The 16508-nt window shown below is 33.6% G+C and overlaps 2 protein-coding genes across 4 annotated transcripts in view; one reads left to right on the top strand and one right to left on the bottom strand.

The window, feature by feature from the left end:
• Positions 1–16508, top strand: part of LOC142353693 (plastin-3-like) — a 577871-nt gene that overhangs the window by 473728 nt on the left and 87635 nt on the right. The gene's annotated exons all lie outside the window — the stretch shown is intronic.
• LOC142353752 (4-galactosyl-N-acetylglucosaminide 3-alpha-L-fucosyltransferase 9-like) lies at positions 318–13114 on the bottom strand. Of its 2 annotated transcripts, none has more exons than XM_075406104.1 (5): positions 13028–13114; positions 11732–12378; positions 8018–8205; positions 1602–1890; positions 318–1269 (listed from the first exon to the last, which is right to left on the bottom strand). In XM_075406104.1, exons 3-5 carry the CDS (start codon positions 8094–8096, stop codon positions 372–374), a joined length of 1266 nt encoding a protein of 421 aa, XP_075262219.1. In that variant the 5' UTR covers positions 8097–8205; positions 11732–12378; positions 13028–13114; the 3' UTR covers positions 318–371. The 2 variants fall into 2 exon arrangements, with proteins under 2 accessions (XP_075262219.1, XP_075262218.1); XM_075406103.1 differs by having other exon boundaries at positions 11732–12456; positions 12960–13064.

The raw sequence follows: 16508 nt of genomic DNA, 5'->3' as shown, positions 1-16508 counted from the left end.
CTCCCTCGAGGTCTTAACCGCACGGGCATATAGACTATAGAACAATCTGTGCGAAGGCACATGTCATTTCCTCTCTCTTGCACGCATTTGCATTGGCAACACTGACTAACGAACTCATTTTACTTTAAACTCATGTGATATTTCTGTAAAAGTTTACTTAAAAAGTATACAGAATAGGGGGTCTTGTCTTCGTAGCGTCGTATAAAAAGATAATGTCGATAATAAGTCAACACTAGATTCCCTATGCCAACTCTCAAAATCAAAACTAATATAGAAAAGTCAAACACCATTTCAAAGAGGGCTAAAGCAAAAGTCAGCATGGTGAAATTGTAAATTTGTAAAATCATAATAAATAGTACAATTCCAAAAAATTATGCTGCACATTTTTGAAGTGTCTTGTAATGTTCAGCCATATTTGGTATAATCGACGGATTTGACCTGTCGCCCAATAATTGGGCTAACTTTAACCTTTCTAGTTTCTGACAAAGTTCACATGCAGCTTTGACTCCTGTTCGTTCATATCTGTAATATTTTCTCCACTCGTGGTATTTTTTCATCTTCGTCTCATCTTTCAGTAGGCTTTCTAAGTATTCTGCTAATTGAGACGTATTTGAGAATTCGTTCACGTGAATAAAAGACCCGGGCAACAGCTCTCTATACGTGTCCCACCAGCCAATTACAACAGGTATAGCACCCACTGCAATCGAATTGAAAAACTTTTCAGTCACGTAATCAGTACAGTTTGAGTTTTCAAAAGCAAAGTAAAATTTGCAATCTTTAATGCGTTCCTGCGCTTCGTCGTAAAAATTTGTGTGCAGGCCCTCAACTGGTCCGTGACTGATAATGTTGGGGTGATTCGATTTAACGCAGCCATTTTTAATGCCTGCCCCCCAAATGTGGACTTTGTTGGACAACGATCGAATCAACGAATCTGCAATTTTAAATCTGTTTTGAGAGAATGTCCCCCCACAATTTGAGACCATCCAGCAAAAATCTTTTGACTTGTTAGTGTTCAAATTAAATTCTTTCCTGGGTTTCAACGAGAATTTGTTGTAATTTTGTTTGTAAATATGGAAATATTTCTTGTGAATTGTTGCATTTTTGGATAGGAAAATCGTCCAGTTGAACAGTTGGTTCAGAATTGGGTTTTCTTCATAGGCTTGTGATGAGCGAACATCAGCTGATGACTCTCCGGAATGGGCGACCCAAATTTGGTCCGGTTTTCTTGATTTAATTGTTGCGTTTCCGTAGATTTTTGATAAATCAGCCCTAAGTTGATAGAATTGCAATTTTTTCCTTATTCGATGCGTTTATGACCATCGATATTTAGATATTTCTAAATCATTTGGTTGCATTTTACGGAAGATTCTTTTAGTTTTAATTGAACAAATAAAGATATTACTCATTGCTATATATATGATCCTGAATTAGCCATCTGATATTTTTCCATACCACTTTTTAACAATCGAACTTCATACTACCCCCCCCCCCAGCCCTTCACCACTCCAAACGACTCAAGACTCAAGATGATTTTAAAGGAATCCGGAATCTATTACTCATTTGATTGCCGGAGGCAGTTTTAGAAATTAGGAGAAAATTGCCGCAAATTATGCACTGCTTGAAATCCAACGACCACAGCATCCATTGAGTAGAACAAATCGGATGTTATTTTATGGTTATGATTCTGTTTGAAGATACAATCAAACTGAAGACTACATTCTTGTCTGAAGTTGCCCTCAAACCTCAAATCTCTCAGAGCATCTTCGTATCTGTTGCTAATTGTGTACACCAAAACAGTCACATTCGTGTGACCATTTTGGGAATCTTCGCTTGCGTCGAAAAATGAGTACAGGCTCGGTAATTTAATTATTTTGTACAGTACCCCTTCTTCTAAAACAAAAAAAAATAAAGTTATCACAGAGGAACTGTTTCCGATATAACCCCGTGAACAAAATTTGGATCTTTTCCGCTGGCGCCATCTCCCAGTCCCATATAGTCGAAACTTAGGCACCCCCCAAATATTAATGTTTTGCTACTTTCTGGAAAGGTTACTTCCCGGGTCGAGGCCGAATGGTTATCTTGTAAGAACTTGCTTGTAAGAAAGTTTCTGGCTAACAAGGCGATGCATCGCCTTGCAAATTTTTCTGCCAAAAACTTGCAAGTTCTTACAAGTTAACCATTCGATTTGCAAGTTCTTACAAGTTAACCATCCGACTTACAAGGCTCTTACAAGTTAACCATTCGACTTATAAGTTACTTGCACGTTAACCATTCGCACACACACACATCAGACACACCACACACTCACACCACGCACGCACACACACGCGCGCACATACATACACGCACACATGCACACGCACATACACACACATACAAGCACATACGCACTGAGCCGTAAATAAAACGTTGCAAGACATGAATGTATACAAATGTTTGGAAAAAAATAGTATCTGGAAAAGTGTGAATTAAATTATGAAAAGGGGTATAGAGGTGAAGGGCCACTAAATTATTTTGAGAAAATACTGACATATAAATTTGAAAATTCAATCAAAGTCAATACTTTGGGATTATTTTTTAAAAGCAATCGTGAAGAAGCTAATTGAGATCTACAGTTTTTTAATGAAATTGCAAAAAAAAATTTCTTGAATTGATAAAATTCAAAAAGTAACCATTTTGTCTACTTAGATCTAATTGTTTTACGTTATGCAAACAGAACAAATAACTCCCACGGGCTTTCTACGGTAGATGACTAAATGTTAAAATGAAATAATCAATAACGAAACGAACGAACTTTCAAGAAACTTACAAGTTAGCCATTCGCCATGCAAGTTCTTACAAGTAAACCATTCGACTTACAAGTTCATACAAGTTAACCATCTTTTGCAAGAAACTTGCAAGTTCTTACAAGTTAACCATTCGGTCTCGACCCGGGTTGTGTTCATGATTACGTACCTAGTAAAATACATCAACAACCACATTTGCAACATTTATCAGGAAAATCAAAGTAGTACACCCTTTTACAAAGCACGCAACTCCAAATAATGCAAGGAAAACAAGTTTTTGGTTGATGTTTACATTATATGCAGCTCATTATTTTTATGCACGTAGTAATTTCAAACTACCGCTCCGTTAATATTTTCTTATTGCCCGTCCACGCGTATTCACAAGTAATAATTCATATGCATACATACTGTTAAAACATACACAAATGGGGGTGCCTGATTTACTGGGGGCCGCTAGCGGAAAAGATCCCAAAATTTTAGTATTTGTTATCATGTGTGAACAAACTAAGTGTCTGTTTTGTTTAGATTTATATTGGTTCGAATAGTCTAGAAGGAGATGAGAAAAATTTTTCATTACATATTTTATGCACCATTGTGAGGGTATAAAATGTTAGTTATTGAAAGTCTTAATCAGATGGGCGAGTGAGGAAAAACATAATTTTAAAGTAAGTTGCCCACGAGTTTTGTAACTTGATAATTAATGCTTGATCTCTTTAACACCCAGTTGAACAACTAAATATAATTAGTCTTTATTTTTATACCATTTTTGATGCAAATCGCATAGCAAATAAGCAGCGCTTCACAATATTTTTTGCAAAAGGGTTATACCCTCTAAAAAATTCTGGTAAGCGTACTTGAGTTCTGATCAAGTAATGCAGTTTCAGGTAAATTTAGGAGTACATTACCTGAAAAGCACCTGAACTTTAGCTCAGGTAAGATTTAAATGATTTTTTCAGGTTTAATTACCAACGGAAGTAATGATTTATTATCGCATGGAAACAACCGATTTTTTTCGTCGTAGAACAAAACGCCATTTGTTAACATTTTAAAACTTAACGTCCTCGTTTTGTTTTCTAAGTCAGTCAGGGCTCATTTGAAATGAAAAATTAAAAACAGACACTATATTAACAGAATTATGAAGCGACTGGAGAAAATAACTCCAACAGTTGCTCAACTGTTAGCATATCGGCTACTTTTTGGTTGTATTCTTATAGCGAGAGTTTATAAAGATTTGGCTCTGCCTCACATCTTGGAAAGCTATTTAACAAGTGGAAGAGCTCTGAAGACCTGAGTTTAGAAAAAAGAAGTGTAAATTTAAAAATAATTTATCACGCGATTTGTTCTCACAGAAACTACACCTGAAGCTACTTGAAATTTACCGAAAAATGATTCAAATTTTCAGGCGTCACTTTCTCGGCTCTTACTTGAGCAAGCCTGAAGAACGCACTATATAAACTGAAATAACTGAATAATTCATGCAATTTGTCTTGGTTGAGGTTTTTTCATTAGATTTTACCCAAAAAGTTTCGGTAAAACATGTCTAAAAACAATGGGTCAGGAGAAGTTGCCTGAGCCGTTCAGTTGTTTTTCCGAGAATGTTTGGATTAAATTTTGGCATGTGATACGCGCAAAATTCAAATTGGTATTATTAGGTTTCCATTAGATTCAGCCGCATTTCATGTGAGAACATTTTGAGTTAACGATTCACATTAACTCATTTTTTTTCCCGTCAAAATTGCTGGAATGTTTTTAGAGTTTATTTGCGAACAAACCATTGTCTAGGGGGAGTTAGATCTATAACCCTGGTTCCATTATAGTTGAGATTTCCCTCCGTACCGAGCTCTACGTACAATTCAGTACCGGGTACACATAAATGCAAGTCTTTCAAATAAAATCAGTTGTATGAGTCATATCAGACATCAATCGCACTTGGCAAGTTGATTACCCAGCCAAAACAAATTTTCCAAAAAATTTCGAGTTGAAATTACAGATTCTGTTAAATTTTGTAATGTGCCACGATTTCAATGTTAATTTTCAGCCACTCCTCTCCCGGTGTCTTGAAAACTGATACCAAACTTGTACGAAATGATACCAAACAGTACAGTAAAAGTTCACAATTGGCGCCAGACTGACAAGTGCAAAATTAGAATTAGCTCGAGCCTGGCAAGTGAAAAATGAGTATGAACGCACGTCTGGCAAGTAAAAAGATTGCCGGAAAATAGCCGCCGTTAATTCCAATAAGCATGATTGGGATTGAAAAAATAGATATTGAAAAAAAAAGATTTTTGTACAGAAACATTTTTTGAGTCCGATTTATTTTGATGGCATTTCGTAGTTGAAAATAATTCTGTTTCTTAGAGAGAGGCTACAAGGGCTACTATCAATACCAATAAGCATTAGAGAGAGGTAACTAATACTTATAGGAACGAAGTTCAAATAGCGGGCATTTAAAATTGGGCTTTATGGGTTTATCCTGTTTCTATATCTGACTTCAATTTTTTATACCGACTCTGTTCATTTTGAAATGCATTGCTGAGCAACTGATGTTGAAAATCACTTTTAGCAGAATGAGAGAAGAGAGAAACTAGCCTAGAGAAGTCAAAAAGATTTCACGCAGAATGTTGAAAAAGCGGCAAAATGAGGTAAAGCGAAACTTTTTTTGTTTGACGAAGTAAAAAAAACATGGCAGGACAATCCCTGACGTATAAATCAAAAAATTTCATTGACTAAACAGAAAAGTAGACCTAGAAAGGATTATGAATGGATTTGGAACACCATTTAGAAAAAAATCCGAATCAAAAAATTGAAAAAACAGTAAAAATCAAAGTGAAATTGCCGCATGTGAACAAAAAACCACTAGCGAGAAAGCGAATTTTTTCAAACACTGTTTTCTAACTCTGCTTCAAAATTAGAGCAAAAAATTTCTCGACGCCAAACCACTCGCTTTTTCGCTCCACTTCCCGTTTCGGCGCGACCAAAATCACTACTCCAATTTGACTTCAAAAATCATGAAAATGTGTGAACAGATCTTAAAAAAAACATAGCTGGAAGAATTCCGGAAATGAATCGAAGGATAAAATTGTCCCTACTTAAGACTTAATAATTAGAACAACTATTTTGAACCCTGAACCTCCAGAAATGCCATAAAAATAAGGAAGAATAGAAACGGCATTCGAACACAAATTGAACATAAAAAAAACTAGAAAAACTTAATGAGTTTCTTTAATATTACAAGCAAGCATAAAACCGAGTAAGTTTCTTTTGCACTTAGAGCAATGATAAGTTCGCAAAACAATGGGCAAGTCATAATAGGCTAGGAAACTTCTCAGATTTAAAAAAAAGAAAAACTCCAAAAAATAAGAAAAATGGTTTAAAATTTCCCATTTTTTCCACCAAATTTCCCAAGAAAAAAACATTGATAACAAGAGAATTTTAGTAAATTGGTAACCGAAAAAATTTGAAGTAACAAGCTTCTATTCGATTCCCACTTAAAGCATTAAAACAAAAAAAACAGGCAAAAAACCATTAAGTTTTGTCTAAAAATCAGCAAAACTGATCAAAATCTTCCAAATTAGCAGTGATCTCAAATTGACTACTTGAACACTTCAATTCCTATCAAAACAAGATTAAAACTAGTACAATATCATAATCAAACTTCATAACCATCAAAAGTTGGAAAAACTGCATTTAAAAGCCGCACGTGAAAAAAATTAGCTCGCTTAGAGAAAATTTTTTCAGACATCAGTTTCTCGCTCTCTCAAAAACAGCTGAATTAACAAAAACCAAATTCACTCGAAGCGCCCAAATAACTCCAAATTTTTTTACGCGTTTCATTTCCCGTTTCAAAAGCACTCCATTAAAATTGATTAAAAAAAGTAAAGAGATAAAGAAAAGTTAGTAATATCTGTCATAGGAAAGTGCTCTATATATATTCCATTAAAACCTCTAGAAAATTTTCTATCAAAAGCTATAATACTACAAAGAAGCAAAAAGCAGAATCAGAAGATTTCAGAAAAAATTTAAAAAAATCACAAAAATTCGCGGAAATCTTCATAAAAATTTCTCAATTATCTTTAATAAAATGACTCAAAACTGAAATCAAAATCATCAACACGCATCAAAAACTAAATTGGACTATAGGCATCCCCAAATGCTACAACAACTTCAAGAGCACAAAGAGCATATAAAAACAACTTGAAAGAAATCTTAGAAAAAAAGAAAATTTTTTGATTTCACAAGAGCACATAGAGCCAAAAAACGTTAAATGGAGCAAAAAGAAAACTGAAAAACTTCCAAAACAACAAGAAAACCGAATAAGCTAAGAGATTTCTCTAAGTTTAGAAATAAAGCAAAAAAAACAGCAAAAAATTAAGAAAAATAATTAAAAATGTTTTAGTTTATTGTCATTTTTCTTAACAAAGAAATCGCTTAAAACCTATGAAAATGTAATCACTTGGTATCTAAAGACTCAGTAACTAACATGCGTCTATTCAAAGCCCATACAAAGCAATATAACAAGACAAAACGCAAAAAATTGCTAATATTCTACTAAAATTCAGCAAAGTAATTGAAAAACCAGCAAGATGGTATAAAATTCTTATTAATCACCAAAAACCTACGAACCACTATTAAAGCAACCTCAAAAATCACACAATATCATAATAACACTTCTAAACCAAAAAATTAACAAAAAAGCGGTTTTTAAAAGCCGCACGTGAAAACAAAATTTCGCTCGCTTACAGAAATTTTTTTCACACCTAAACTTCTCGCTCTATCGAAAACAGCGGAATGAACGAAAAAAACCACTCTCTTTTCGCTCCCCTCTTCACTTTTGTTCAGCACCCAAGAGACTCGTTTTTCACGCGTTTTATTTCCTGCTTCAAAATTCACTCCAACTAAAGAGATTAAAACAAAAGGACTTCTCCAATACTCCTATTCGAGTCGTAATAAAAAGACAGCTCCCCAATACAATTCAAGTTCTTTGAATTGTAATCAATTTCTTTGAATTGTAAAAAAATAGGAGCGCTATAATAGCCGGCTGAGAAGATGAGGGCGACTATTAAAAATTGACATAATTCAGTACATGAATCATTACTGCTGAGGAATTGCATTTAGAGCTGCCTAGTACTGATTCTTACTTGGAGTTCGGCACGGGTTAAAAACCAGAATGTTATTCAGCACATATTGCTAGTATCCTCTACCAGTTTCAGAACGCGAGACTTTCTACTTACGTATGCAGCTCTTGTGTAAAATGAAGAAAATAAAGCAGATAAGAAACAAAAAAAATAATTTAGCTGAATTGATTTTCATAATTTGCAAACTTTACAAGTATTTTGTTCTTCAGTAACTTAGCTAAAAGTTAATACAATAGGAAGAAAATTAGTTTTTTGTTTTCCATATAAATGAAATAACATCTAAACTTTTAATTTTGTCCGCAGGAAAGGTAAAATTGGAAAAATAATCAGTAATCAATAACTCAGTAATCAGTGTATAATAATTATCTCACATTTAAACAAACCTTTTAATATAAGTCGTCAATGGTTAGAAAATACTGAAAAAAGATCCAAAATGCTTTCAATTGACGTAGAAGCTTCAGTTTCTAGTTCAAAGTTACATTGAGTGCTTGACTAACACCCCCCCCCCCCCCAAATTGAAATGTGCCAACTTCACTTCCATATTCAAGAGCACAAAAATCTTCACTTTAGGTCTTACGTTTATTATTTTAAAGTTGGTGTTTTCTTGGGTTCGCGTATTCTCAGCAATTAAAACTCAATGCCATTGAAACCTGTCCTCTGAAATTTTGCTAGAATTGACAAAAAAACTCCCCGAATTATAATTTTAACTTATCTGGAATTATTTTGCTGGTTGTTTGAGACTAAAAAGATAAATTGAGCAATCAATTTTTTTTTGTGAGAGAATCGGAATAAAAAATTCAGAGACGGAGCTTGTGATATGTTTTTGAGCTGCTTTTCTACCAACATAAACTGTTGTATAGTTTGCCACAAACGGAGACAAATTTTTATTACTTTTTTGCCACGCAAAACTAATAAAAAATTGTCTAGTTTTTGATGTTTAATTTTTTTGAATATTAGACCGATTTGCGTCATTTTTGTTCACACTTTCCTGAATTTTTGACTATAAGTTTGTCAATTTTGCTAAAATTTCTTCAAATTTTTAAAAATAATGTTTCTGATTTTTATTTTGAAAGTCAAAAAAAGTATTGTTGACTGCTTTGATTTAAATTCTTTGGCACAATTTTTGGCTAAAAATTTCAAATTTATTCTTTTTCATCCTAAATAGCACGAAATAAACTCCCTTAGTCCACTTTGAAAATTATTGCCGGAAGTAAACACCAAAAAACCACTAACATAATTTTTGTTGCCAGTCAAAAAGATGCTAGTCATTCCACTTCTGTTGACAGTGCTCTGTAATTAAAATTTTGCCCTTTTTTGGTAACTTTACTCGTTGATTATCAAAAGGCAAATTTTCTTTGATTTTTCAAATAACGAATTCTCTATATCTATAAAAATTGAAAAGTTAAGCGGTCTTAATGAAAAAAACAGCCAAAGAAGGGCTAGTATTGAACGAAACTTGGACTGTTACAATCCAAAACTAATTCAGATTGTAATCAGTCGGTCTTTTCTTCAAAAAAACAAATTCGACTTTTTTTAAGGTTGATTAAAGAACAGAACTATTCAAATCAAAGCTCATTGTTAATATTGCCAATTTTTTCCTAAACAACTCCAAAATTTTGTATTTAGTTTTTTTTACATGAAAGCTTATGGTCGTTTTGACTTTTAAAAAAATTTGATTTTAATAAATAATAGCTTATTGAACTTTGCATATAGTTTTTCTTATTTTCATCAGCTTGTAGCTTATTGTCAGCAAAGAAAGAAGGCTTCTTTTTCCAATGAATTAAATTTAATTGTTATTGCGGTTTACTCCCTTAATTATGGTTTTCTGGATATGATACTAAAATTCATAACTTTATTTTACTTTTAGGCATTTGCCCATTTTTCGCGTTTTCTCGTTTTGTCACTTCATAACATTATTGACAGCTCACATATCACATTTTTGGCGTTTAAAAAAAGACATACTGGACATATCAAAATCGTCAAAGATATACATTATGCTTTTAACGGCATCAACACCACTGTCTTAAAGAATTTTTTTGAATTTTTTAAAATTTGTTTTAACTCTGGTTTTTAGTTTGTCATTTTACGGCGTATCAATTTTCCTGTATAAGGAAATGCTTCAGTGTTTTTCAGAGAAAATTATAAGAGCCGATATTTTGATTTTATTAGATAGCAGATGGTTTTTTTGACTCTGAAAACAAATATTCTCAAAAATTCTCAAAAATCTTTGAGTTTCGCAGTTTTGATCTTTTTTGTCTATTTGATAACTAGCCTCCTTAATTAAATGCTGTATATGACATTATTGGTATCAAGGGAAGGATTCAGACGGTATTGGTGTCACAAAATCTAATTTTTAAAAAGATTTCGTTATGAGGTTACTGGCTTCGACACGGGATTTTAGCAAAAAAAAGTAGAACTAATTTTTTATTTTTGTCATATTTGACGTCCTTTTGTAGACGTGGGACATATTCTGTATAACTTTAGGTCTCAAGGGCTTCTTTTGGACGAATAAATGAACCTATTTAACCCTCTCATTGTGTTACTAATAGCTTTCATGAGTTTGAAAATATTTTTTTTTCGCAAAATACAAAAATTTTTATTAATTTTACCTATTTTTCTCTTTTTTCTCTACTTTTTACCTAATCTTATTAAAAAGAGGTAACATACCGTGTTATTGTTTTTCACAAGAGACGCAATAAAACATATTTTGAGGAAAAAATATGGCTTTACCGCTTTGACAGCGTTTTCTGTCAAGTTACAATTGATTTTTTCCTTGTAGTCTACTTATTGTTCTTTTTGTAATTGCATAAACCATTGAATAATAATAGATCTTAATGCCCTCCTACAAAAGTATGGGTAGCCATAAATCTGGAGGATGTTTTCAGTTGATTTCTGATGGTTCGCTTTACTTTGAAACTAATTGTATTTAAAAAAATTGTAAGCAAGTTTTTCAGTTTTACTTTTTTTGTTCTCTTTGTCTAATTGTTACCAAGCCTTATTATGAACTGGTGCCGTATATTTTCTAGTGAAGTACAAGTTATTTTGGAGCAGATTGAAATTTATCTGACGCTATTTTGACACTGATATTATGTTTTTGTTTTTTAAATGGACGTAAATTTTTGTATGTAACTAATGTTTGTTGCTGTTGTTGTTTGATTTTGCTGTTCGCCTTGACTCGCTTTCCTTATAATGGTAAATCTCATCAATCTAATGCGTCATTTTTTACTCCATTGATTCATTTACTTAGGAGGGAATCTTCTTGTTCATACACCAAATTATATTGAAAATTTCTTGAATTTTTGTGGGTTTTCTATATGTTCCTCATTTGGTAGACAATTATGAAAAAATTGTGGATGAGCGGGGTCGGAATCTTATGTGCGATTGCACATTAGCAATCTTCCTTGTTATTTAAATAATTCTCTTTAGCGATTCGAGCTTTTGCGTGACATCACATCCCCCAGTTTTTTTGTGTGATGAAACTATGTAATATCACACCCTACAGTCACTCTACATTCCTTGCAATAAAAAACTAAGAATTTTGCGGTGAGAAATTTCAAGTTAAACGATAATCTTATTATCTAGTTATAATGTCTGGATCCTGCATTATGAGAATATTCAGACTTGAGTGGAAAGAAACAGAAATTGGTTTCATTTCCCCTTCTAGACGAATATCCAATCTATAATTGCTAAATTTATACCTTTATAAAGTTGTATATAATAACTGCAATCGCTTGTGTTACCTCATTTTAGCCTATAAACCATTACTAGTGGAAAAAAAATATTATTTCGTTCACTCAAGCTATTGAAAACAAATATTTTTTCAAGAGGAGAATTAAGAAACAGTCCCATTAAACGTGGCAATAACTGAATTCAAAAGTAGAGGACACAGTTTTGAGGACCAGCTTGACGTCCCGCAGTTTGTTCACTACTGTTGTTGTTGTTGTTGTTGTTGTTGTTGACGCTCGATAAAGATGGATTTAACAGTATGACTGTTCCTAATTTCGAATTTCGCAATGGTCGAAAAATTTTCTTCCAGATATGCGATTGTAATAATAATTGTAAACCGAATAATTGTAATGTCTATAATGATAAACCTGTTATGATTGGTTCAAAAATATTTGCACAAATTTCACTAATTTTTACTAATGTCTAATTCATAGGGTCCAATACACAATAGGCATTGTCGTAACTGCCGTCAAAGTGTCTGATTTGAAGAATACAATATTTTTCAAATAAAAAGATATCGTAATTGTCTTACAAGCGAGAATACAGAGCTAAGAGATATTTTAGCAGGAAATATTATATTATGTGTACCCCAGTGATTGTGGAATTTCTATCGTGTAAGATCTGATAAGATACTGACTAAGAATTTATGTTCAAATGGTTTATATAACACAGTAACAGTGGTAATTTTAGCGGCTGACAATATAGGTATACCCTCGTATTTGATTCAGCATCTGAATCAGAATATATAAGAGTCTGAATCAGAGCCTGAATTGAAAATTTCAGATTCTGGTCAGCGTCTTAATCAGAGTCTGAAACCGAGTCAAATTTGACATGAACAGACAAAATATGTTCTACTGAACAAAAAATTTCAGAGCCTGATCAGCGTCTGGAGTAGAGTTTGAATCAGAGTCTGAGTCAGAAAAGTTTCAGAGCTTGAATCAGAGCATATATGAGCCGGATGTGCCATGAACAGATTCTGAATCAGCACTGATTAGTTTATGAAAAGCGTTATGATTCTGCACTGAATTACTCTTAAAGTTAGGTACGTGTACGTTAACAACACCAAAAGATTCATCAAGTTCTTAGCCCACTAAAAAAATTAAAATGCATGAATTTGAGTGCCAGAAGGACTGAAAAAGCAGATGCAGATTACAGTGCCCAACAAATACAGCCCCCTCCCCCTCCCCCTTACCCCCCTCCCCCCTCCCCCCCAAAGAAATATGCGAAAACATCTGCACACAGTTGCTGAAAAGAACAACCTCAAATTTTAGTATAGAATATTGCGATAATGAGTTCACGTCAGACGACTAACTTGAATTAATCCCCCAAAAGCTTTGCTAAACTGACTTTCAACAAATTGGAACTTGAAAAACTCATGACAATCGCACGCAAAGGCCGCACGCAAATGCCGTGATAGTATATTAGAAAGTAGCAGTAATTATATAAAGAAAACACATAAGAATTGAAACTGCAACTTTACAAACTCATTCTAAACATCATGAATGAATCTAATTTAACCTTTTGCTAGCCACAAAGAAAGAACGCAGATTCTTTTCACGTCGGATAATTATGTTTTCATGCTCAAAGAATTGAATTATACTAGTGAGATTTTTTTAATTTCCATCGTTATGTTGTCTACAATCGTGATGGATAAACTTAATTTTTTTGTTAAAAAAAGAAAAAATGACAAAACACATTGGAAAAAAGTTTTCTAAACTGTGTCCAATATTCTAAACTGGTTGCAATACAGAAACTCCAAGATTTAAACTTTCTTCAATAGACTGCTATGTGATTTATACTGTAAAACTCTGGAGTTCAATAATCGAGATGGAAATGTCTGTTTTGCGGTGCCACCAGGGTTGAGGTGCCAGATGGAATTGACCTCAGATAAGACCATTCGAGACCGAAGTCTTCTCTGATCAGACCATCCCATACCAAAGTAACCTCTGATTAGACCTACATGCGCTCGAAACCTCGTGTGCGCCCGAACTGCGCTTGACCTTGTCTTTGACCGGAACCTCCCACACAAAACTGATCAAAACGAAATCAATCTATGCTCCAGAACTTTTGGGCGACCTTGACTCTGACCAATTCCTGACCAATTTCCAGACGTTTGAGTGCTTGAAATGGCCTTAAATCATACAACCTCCAGAGTGTCGTTAATCAGAAAACACCGTCGTACCGCTTGGCCCCAATTGTTTTTAGGACAGTTGTCCAAACGTATGTGCGCTCGAAAATATCTCCAAACGTATGTGCTCGAGACTCACCCCTGATTAGACTAGTATGCGATCAAATCCCCCTCTCAGCACAAAAAGTTATATCAGCTCGGAGTCGCCTCTGATCAGACTCTAGTGCGCTTGATATCACCTCTGATCAGACCCAAGTGCGAGTTAAATTACCTCTGATTAGACTCAATTGTGCTCAAAATAGTCTGATCAGAGAAAGTTTTGAGTTTTGTACAAATCTCAATAGATGAACTTAGACAGCTTTCCTAAACGACGTCTTGATCTGCAGTTTTTCATAGTTACTTGTAAAGGTGATCGGTTATTGATATCGAGTGGAACCCATGGTTGTGATCAGCACCATCAGACTCTAGATAAATCTCTGTTCGGAGCGTTGCTTTATAATTGCCTATTGGTGGAATCGACATCACGCAGTGAAAAAAATACAAAAAAAGAAAATGCGTTCGAAATGGTTTTTGACCAGACACAGTTGCGCTCAAAGAATTTTCTGATCAATCTAATATGCGTTTTAAACCATCTCTGATCAAACTATCCTAGACGGAAGTGACCTCTGTTGAGATCAAAATAAGATCCTTGTCCAGACATTTGTGCGCTCAAACCAATTCTTGGACCCTGTAATTTTGGTGTGGAACACACAGTGTGCAATCAACTGGCCTCTGATCAGAGCTCTTTTTCGTCTGGCACCACCCGGGTAGGATTATTCGCCAACATGGGATCACAAATTGATAGAAATTTTGGATTGATCAAAACATCCCTATAATGCGCCAAGCCTTTACAACTTGTTTGTGGTGGATTTGATTGGGCTTAAATTCCCTTTTTTGGGCGGTAGGCTAAACTACCTAACCGCCAATTTGCCCCCGCCTATTATTGATGCTTTTTAGACCAAAATTTTATTTATTTTCTTTTAAAGGTTTATCGTTTTTTTTGCTAGGATCATTTGTAATTGACACTTGAATGGAGTTTAAATTTTTCTTCAAATTCTTTTTTATTATGCGATATATATATATATATATATATATATATATATATATATATATATATATATATATATACATATATATATATATATAATGCGAATTGGAATAAAGTAAATTTGATAATATATTTTGTAATCATATTGCAAGTGAAAAATTTACGCACGTAAAATTCAAACGTCTAAAATAAACGTTGCAGTCCTCTTTTTTAATGTATCTCTTGAGTATTTGTAAACAATATCTTTTTTCTTGTGAAGGTTTGGCGAAGTTCTCGGAATGCATTGTGTTTTTCAACTTTTTGCTGTTTCTTTTTCAAAATCTTATATCTTCCAGTTTGACTTTGTTCGATTCTTTCGGCGACAAAAAAGTTTTGACATCTCTTTTGTCAATGCTGTTATTTTTTATCAGCAACTTCCCATACTGAAGACGTTATTGAAGACGCCAATCACAAATAAATGTCCACCAAAACGTTTTTGCAATTTTATCTGTTTTTTTTTCAAAGAGGTTTTTATAATTGTTTAAGTTTGGTTAGAGGAGTCTTCTGCTATAACAACACACAATTCTTTAACGTGGCGCAAAAACACTGGCGAAGAAACAGAATAGACCCAGTGTCAGAAATTAACATGCAAGAAGTTGCTATATATAGCAAAAAGTTGACTTTCATTGACTTCCGTCATTTGATAACGAGCTTGTTGCATTTTTAAGCAAGGTTACCTGACTGCAAGAATTAACTTTGTTAAACTCTCTGAGTATTTTAGCCTAAATGGGAATGACGCTGGAATGACGGATTTGTTAGAGTAAAAGATATTAATAGAAAAACTATTAATAAAAATAATAAAAGAAAAGGTTTGAAGGTCATATAAGGGACACACCACTTTAAATGTCATATAACTTTAATGACACATAAGCCCAGGAAGTAGACTAAATTATGCTACGTACACCTGAAAAATAATAAAAAGACCTCACAAAAATCAATTAAAAACACAAATTGAGTTTAAATAAGTTGCCTGATAATACACTTTTTTTGCTAAAATATAATTACGCATATCTAAAAGTATCAGCAAAAAGTTGAAGGTTTTTCTATTTATAGTTCATTTTGCAGACAATATCTATGATAAATTGTTACACATTTCGATATCTTTTCGTCTAATTTTTCCCAACAAAACTATCTGTTTTCCTAATTGCTGCTTCAAAAAAGCCCATAAATTCAAATCTGGTTACAAATCCAGATTATAAGCTCGCCACTCCTGTGCCTTCAACTCCATTTCTTCGACGAAATTGCAAGCAATCTTTGATTTATACATGGGGAATTACCTTGTTGAACAATAGGCTCTTGAAAAGGCGACTTTTGTTTGTCAATATCATGAATTTCCAAGTAAGTTTGAACGTTTTGCGGTTCCGTTCATCTGATCACTGTTCACTGCCAAAAAATTATACGCTTGTCCAAACTTAAATTATATGTGTTTTTATCTAGAAGAATTTTTTTTCCTTTCCTCAAAGAACTTGCTCAATTTTGTTCCCGGAGAATCCATGTTCCTGTTCTTGATCTTGATTTTAAGCTGAGGAGTTGTAAATTTTCATTAAAAAATTGAAATTTAAAATCATAAGAGATTGGCAAACAGTAAGAAAAAACAAAGCAGCGCA

This window comes from Convolutriloba macropyga, chromosome 14, assembly GCF_964194025.1.
Source record: "Convolutriloba macropyga chromosome 14, txConMacr16.3, whole genome shotgun sequence".
Lineage (NCBI taxonomy): Eukaryota > Metazoa > Xenacoelomorpha > Acoela > Convolutidae > Convolutriloba > Convolutriloba macropyga.
This window is presented reverse-complemented; position numbering and strand designations above follow the sequence as displayed.

What these genes read in the sequence shown, in the direction of transcription:
- LOC142353752 (XM_075406104.1), bottom strand. Translation starts at nt 8,096, where the DNA reads ATGAAAATCAATTCAGCTAAATTATTTTTTTTGTTTCTTATCTGCTTT. An exon ending in TTTACACAAGAGCTGCATAC is followed by an intron (nt 1,891 to 8,017) that starts GTAAGTAGAAAG and finishes TTTTTGTTTTAG; the next exon opens with AAGAAGGGGTACTGTACAAA. An exon ending in CAAGCAGTGCATAATTTGCG is followed by an intron (nt 1,270 to 1,601) that starts GCAATTTTCTCC and finishes CTATCAACTTAG; the next exon opens with GGCTGATTTATCAAAAATCT.